A 6928-nucleotide genomic window follows, 5' to 3' on the forward strand; every position below is an offset into this window, starting at 1 on the left:
TTCGTGGAGGGATTTCTAAGGGAAACTGTCTCATATCCATGTTACACAATGGGTGTGAAAAATTGTATCTTTCAAATAGTTACAAACGTAAGTTATTATTAGGCTATAGGGGCAATTTGCCCTGAAGGACTTTAGTTTCGTGTTGTCATTTGGCGCTGAAAACTATAAATGGCGAATCACTTTTCAAATTGTTGCCACCAAATATTATCGCCCTGTATTATATTTAAAGAAATTAAAAATGAAGCATCTGCATGAATGTATGTATGTTTCTCGCACAACAACGGTACCTAGAGCCATCAAAATTTGAATAACGAAATCTTCCATAGAATATGGGCATGTGAAAGCCCTTATTTAAATTTGAAATTTGTTTTGTTATCGATTTCATATTTTGTAACCATAATTTCTTTAACTTTGGAATTATAACTTCATGTGTTTTTGGAGACGGTAAAGTTTGAAGACCATTGATGTATATCTAATCTTTCTAGAATGAAATTAATGATTATTTGAATGAAACATATAACAGAATAAGAAATTAATAATAAAGTTCCATTTTTAAGTAACAATACTCTACAAATTGAAAGAAAATTCTTATTGTATTTATTTACACACAACGAAACTTACACAGAAAATAATTTATTCAGAACATAAAGAGATTTTCCATCAATGACTCATTCTTTAAACGTCCATCTAGTTTTCCCAAATATACGAACGCAAAAATAAACTTTTCAGCCTGCTAGTGGATGTTGTAATGTATATTACTCAATCCAAGAAAAGAGTGGCTAGGAGACAGAATTTCGCTGTCAAAATGTCCGTTAGAATATCCATAACGTAGAGGACTATGATTGTATCGTAATCCTAAACCGTATCCTCGGATTCCAGCCAAGCCGTTAAGATATCTAAATCTACCTAAAGAGTTATACAATCCGGGATGATGACTTCGGTGGATGTACTGAGGTTGATAGACAAAAACGGGCTGGGGACGAACAATATTCAAATCTCGGAGATGAAAATTTTTACCATAGTTGGATAGAATATCTTTTCCTCGATTGTGGTTGGCAGCGATATCAATAAGAGCATTATTATGTCCATAAGCATTAGAACCATGCTTGTATCTGTGTCCTTGAGCAGCCAAATCGCGTAGAGCATGGGCACCCCTGTTGTAGTGACCTTTGTTTTCGTTATGTTTGTATCCGCTGCCAAAGCTCTTGGCACTGTGATCTCTGTCGTGATGCTTTGTTTCACGTTCATAGCCGTAACCTTTTTCGTAACCGTATTTCTTTTCACGCTCGTAAAAGCCACGATCATGGCCTTTGTTTATGTGCCCTTCTTGAGCCCCTGCTAACTGGAGAGATGCATGAGATCCCTTATCGTGGTGATTATGAAGAGCGAGATCTCGAAGAGCATGTGCATCTCCAGCACCAAAACTGTTGGCTCCGTGGGAAGACTGGAGATGTTGCAGCTTTCTTAGCCCTTCATGATCATATTCATGAGCAGCATGATTTCCGTGTTCAAGACCGTGCTTCTGATGCTCATGCAGGAGTTGTGGTTGTTCATGAATGAAACCTCGTGGCTGAACGTGGTAGTAGCTGTCAGTAGCCAATGTAGCTGCAATGCAGCAGAATGCAACCACCAGTTTCTGTAAAATGAAAGAAACCCAATTAAATAAATGCGGTATAATCATATATAAAATACTTTAAATTCTACACCCACAAAATATTACCAAAGAGTCAAAATTGAATCTTAAAAATGAGCATGACGTTGAATGTTAATTTCAAAAAGAGGAAATACTTTCCTTAACATATTTTCATGCGTAACCCTTTAAGGTATTTTATTTCTTAAAATAACATTACTTACTCAATTTGAGCACACCTTTTGAGTTTGTGAAGTTTTATTTAATTTAAATAAGCAGTTTTTTTATGCTTTGAATTTTTACTGTAACTTCTCTCTTTTCGTTTCCCCGCCAAAATGCAAATGAGTTCGCGTATATTTAAATAAGGGTTTAAGATTATGAAGACAGAGCGTGTTCTTCCTCTTAAAAACAAAGTTACTGAGTTTGCTATCCTAAAGTATGAGTTTCATTCTTCGGTCTTGCATTATGCTTGTCGATAGTTAAATTCATGTCGGTGTAGTCCGAGTCAACTTCGCGTTAAATTACTCTGTGTAGCCTTTGACTATTCGTTACTTAAATTTAGCTTTACATTTGAATTTCTACTTTGAGTTTTCCGACAGAAATGCTTGCAGACTTGCAAGCATCACATGGACCTTCTGTTCACCTTAGTTAAGTTTTAAATTCATAATCTTTTACACCCTTCTCAAGTCTCTGTTGTACTTCAGGCGTAGCAATAAGTTACTAAATGTCTAACAAAATCTTAGTCATTGTTTCGAAGAGCGAAAGACATTAAAACTTAACAAGTTTTCCAACATTTGGCACTTGGTTAGAATACCATCAGAAATGCATAAATTAATTTAAAGACTAATGTAATGAATTATCAAAGATGTTATTTTCATACTACAAAAAAGGTCAACTTATAAATGAAAATGAACGTTCTTTTGAATAAGCATGCCAAACTTAAATATTAAAAACATTTATTAGTAGCCCTTTGAAATTCATTTACATGGTTGAATCCCATTGACACTCCGGCGGATACATGTATAGTAAAACTGTGGAACTAGGTTCGTAATATTTAGCATAGCTTCCTATATTTAGCTCACGAGTAACCGAATGACTTAGGCCGTTGAATAACGTGTGAGTTCTATTTATGCAGAAGTTTGAACCAATGGGCTTTAGATCCTACGAGACTGATAGCGAGTTATCGCTGAAGTCTGAATTAATATGATAAAGTTCTGGAAATTTAAAATAACCTTTTTATTAACTCTTTTCACTTAACAAAAGGCACCACTTTTGCTTATAAACAAAACTCCTCCACCTGAAAGTATTTGAAATAGTATAAATTGAAATTCAGGTTCAAGTAACGTTGTCTGAGACTACATAAAATTATCTGCTTAAGCTGTTTCAAGTATTTTAACTGAGCGTTTTAACGTCGACTACCTAAATACGTTAAAGCTTGTGTGCCTTTCTCTCGAATAACAGTAGCTACTACATACCTTGGCAGTGATTAAGAAGAGATTTAAATCTAGGTGGAAACATACCTTTTAAAGGTATTTAAAACCTTTTGTAGCCAGAATAATAACAGTTAAAGCATTCGCAATCTTTAGAAAGGTAAAATAAAGATCGTTTGCCTGAAGACTGGCAATAATCTACCACGGGGCATAGATAGTTAATGGTGGAAATCAATAGACTGTGGGAACAGACTGTGTACGTATCATAAAATGAAATGAAAATTATAAAGATTTAATATAGAATTTATAGAATCAGTAACAGAATTAAAGGTGTAATTGGAGTTTAGAATCTCCTATTAACTTTTTCGTACACATTGGGCATTTTAAGTATTTGAAACATTACTGTATATTAAAAGATATTGCTTATGATCTGGATTTAAAAGCGTAAAATTTCGCTCTCTAGGTTCTTTCCCAATTTTTTAATCGTGTGTGATTTTTCAAACACATTGAACACAATTAAGAAAATTAGTAATATAAATATCACAAAAATGATCTTTTGCGGTAATTGTTTTTCTGCATTAATTTTAGAATTTGCATTCGCTGTTAATTGTCCAAATACTTAATCTGCGATAATTTCGAAGATTTTATTATGCATAATAATAAAGTATTAATAATGTATCTGTATTTTATTATGCATAAAGTATTAATAAGAAATAATTAATTCTTAAACTAAAATTTAACTACGAACTCTAAAATTTTTGGTTAAATATTGGTACAATTTATGCATAATAATAATTTTTCTGGATGAAAATAATAATCAAATAGATTTTATCTGTAATCAAATGTAATTTTTTTATTACTTACGCTATTATATAAAGATTTTAGTTTTCGAAAAGAAGAATTTACTATTAAGAGAAAATAAAAAATATTTATAAACAAACACAAACTTTGAATCTGTATTAAACAAATTTTAAAATATTCATAAATGGCAGTTTTCCTTCGGGAAAGAGGGGAGAGGTCTCAAAACAATATCTAAGTAAATTTAGACTATGAATTGAATAATTCTAAACCCAAAGCTTTCTGTTGGAAACAGAGCTGGTATTAACAAAGATTCCAACACAATATCCACAAATAGTTAAAAAAATATTATTTCAGATTTAAATTTACAGTTATCTACCCCAGAAACTTCCAAAAGAAATTAATTAAAAAAATAAATAAGTAAACAATTTTGCAATTCGAAAACTTCAAGTTACAGACTGACATCTCGAAACACTTATCCAAAAAAATTTCAAAGAGTTAAGAAAGTATTTAACTTAAATTTATATATACATATATATGTTAAGATTAAGATTTTCTAAAGACAACAATGAAGATTATAAATACGAACAAAGATGGAATTCGGCACTGAGACTCAGATTTTGGACTTTATGAGACTCAGATTTTGTACAATAATAATAATAATAATAATAATAATAATAATAATATATATATATATATATATATATATATATATATATATCATTCAATAACATAAAACTTAAAACGAAAAACAGAAAATGCAGCTTAAATATTTGAAGACCAACCTATTATCATTGTGCAACAAGTTAAAATAAGTGAAACACAATTTAAAGAAAAATACCAAATTTAAAACAAAAATTACATTTTAAAGAGGAAAAATAGAAAAAATGGAAAAAGTACAGAGAAAACCAAAACAAATATATATAGTTTTGACCTGAAATAACTTCAAGCCAATCAGCTAAGGCAGGCCTACTAAAGAATAAGCTTTCTAGTCGAATTCTGTAGAATAAGACAGGAAAAATTAAATTCTTATCGTGTGTCAAAAGGTTCGAGCCTGAATATTATGTTAGCGTTGAAATTAAGAAGCAGGTTGAATTACTTTAAAAATTAAAAGTTCTTTAAAAAGCAAAGAATTGCTTTAGAATGCAGGACTAAGCATGAAAATACTTCTTACGAAATGCCACATGTCTATGTAAAATATAAAATTTTGTCACCGGATTGAAACTTTAGGAAATTAGAAATTAACATGCTCATTAAAAAAACGTTTTGTTTTATTTCAGAATTGAAACTTGCATTAAGGTGCTCCACAAGGATGGATTTTTCTGAGAAATTTCATTTTCCAAAAAATTTATTTTTTAAAAAATTTTTAAGTGATGAGCAGAAAATAATTAAAAAACAAATGGTATGACTGCAACAATAGAATATGCCAAACTATTTCAATAAACTTTTCAGACGACTTTCTGTTCGATGTCTGCAGTATACTTTTGTTTTTATTATTTCCTTTTGAAACAGAAAAAAATATTTTCTATTAAATATAATTAATTAATTAATCGATATGAGAAATAGACGGGATCTTCTAATATAATATTTTTATCGGTATATCTATATTTTACCTTAAATTATATGAAAATTTCATTATCTTCAGGCAAGCTTCGAATTACTTTACATTGCAAAGCAATTTAATTAATTTAATTTATCTTGAGTTTATTGCTGAACTGAAATATTTTATCGTTTTCATCTTCAATATTAATTTAATTTTTTTGATAGCTTAAATATTTTGAATAATAGACTAAATAAATGAATATATATTTCATTTTATCGTTTTCATCTCCAATAGTAATGCAATTAAGTTTCTATAGCTTAAATATTTTGAACAACAGACTAAACAAATGCTTTAAATGAATTAATAATTTTGCTGAAATTTTCAAAATGCATTTAATCATATTTTAAAATATTTCTTATAATATACTTCCCGAAATACTTTCAAAATTTTACAATACATTTCTTGGACTCTCAAGCAAAATCGAAAGTAAGAACCTTTATGTACTTACTAAGAGCATGGTTATTCTTTGGTGATCGTTTGTTGAATGACATTCTGCAGCTTCAGTGGTCTTTTATATCCGACTCAAAATCCTTTCAAAAATTCCAAGCGTTCCACAATCAAAAACTATGAATCAGATACCAAACGACTTACCATGGTCTCAATGGCACGGTGCTCTAGAGTCCTACTAATACATTACGCAATAGATTCCTTCGATTTGGCTCAAAGGATCAAAAGGATTAACGATTAAGTGCAAGGTTAAAATCGCCACTTTGCTTTGGGGCAGAGGGAGGGAAAGTTCGACGATTACGAGGTTTACCTCGCAGATAAAAATTAATTGTTCAAAACTTGTCTTACATTACTTAGTGAAGAACGGTATGTTTAAAAAATTTCTGTAGTATATCTTAACGCTCTACTGAACATCTCCATAAACATAAAGCAATGAAGCAGAAAAGTAAAATGTAAAACTTAATACATAATTCATAAATAAATTATTATAGAATTCAGTTTTTTATCTGAAAATATTATGTCACATACTACAGTTATATTAATCACGCATAAATTTTTGAGGCTTCTGAAGTTTGTTCGGTTATAAAAGGAAGTTGTTGTTGTAGAAAGTCAAATGGGAATTAGTTATTTATCTACCAAATTTGCTCGCAGTTAGAATTTCATTAAATATTTTCCAATTATTATCAGCACCATTTTTTATTCTGTATTTTTGTAAGAAAAAGAGCTCAAATTCAGTACGAACCCAGTTTTGGTAGTTTTAAATTTTTAAATGAAATCGTAATGTAAGGATTATGTTAATTTTATTAACAGTTAAATTTTAAGTTAAAGTTCCTTCCTGTCAAATTCTTAACTTCAGCTTACTACTTCCAGCCAGAACGTAGTTTTGGAATATTTCTGAATACTTAATGAGGAGGAGCGGTATTTAAACCGCGAAGCTACTTGCAGAGATAGAAAGAATCAGAGTTTCTGATTTACGCGCGTCTGTCTTTTGACCACTCTCTCTCGCAAAGCTGTTATTAC

The 6928-nt window shown here is 30.5% G+C and overlaps 1 protein-coding gene across 1 annotated transcript; it reads right to left on the reverse strand.

Moving 5' to 3' along the window:
* Positions 1–574: 574 nt before the first annotated feature.
* Positions 575–6013, reverse strand: LOC146995311 (uncharacterized). The gene is made up of 2 exons (XM_085823283.1): positions 5910–6013; positions 575–1636 (listed from the first exon to the last, which is right to left on the reverse strand). The coding sequence occupies exons 1-2, from the start codon at positions 5916–5918 to the stop codon at positions 734–736; spliced, it is 912 nt and encodes a 303-aa protein (XP_085679409.1). The 5' UTR covers positions 5919–6013; the 3' UTR covers positions 575–733.
* Between the last annotated feature and the right edge of the window lie 915 nt (positions 6014–6928).

The sequence above is a fragment of the Stegodyphus dumicola genome, chromosome 9 (assembly GCF_044657685.1).
Source record: "Stegodyphus dumicola isolate Sdum_Otavi_A_Nest chromosome 9, ASM4465768v1".
In the NCBI taxonomy this organism is placed as follows: domain Eukaryota; kingdom Metazoa; phylum Arthropoda; class Arachnida; order Araneae; family Eresidae; genus Stegodyphus; species Stegodyphus dumicola.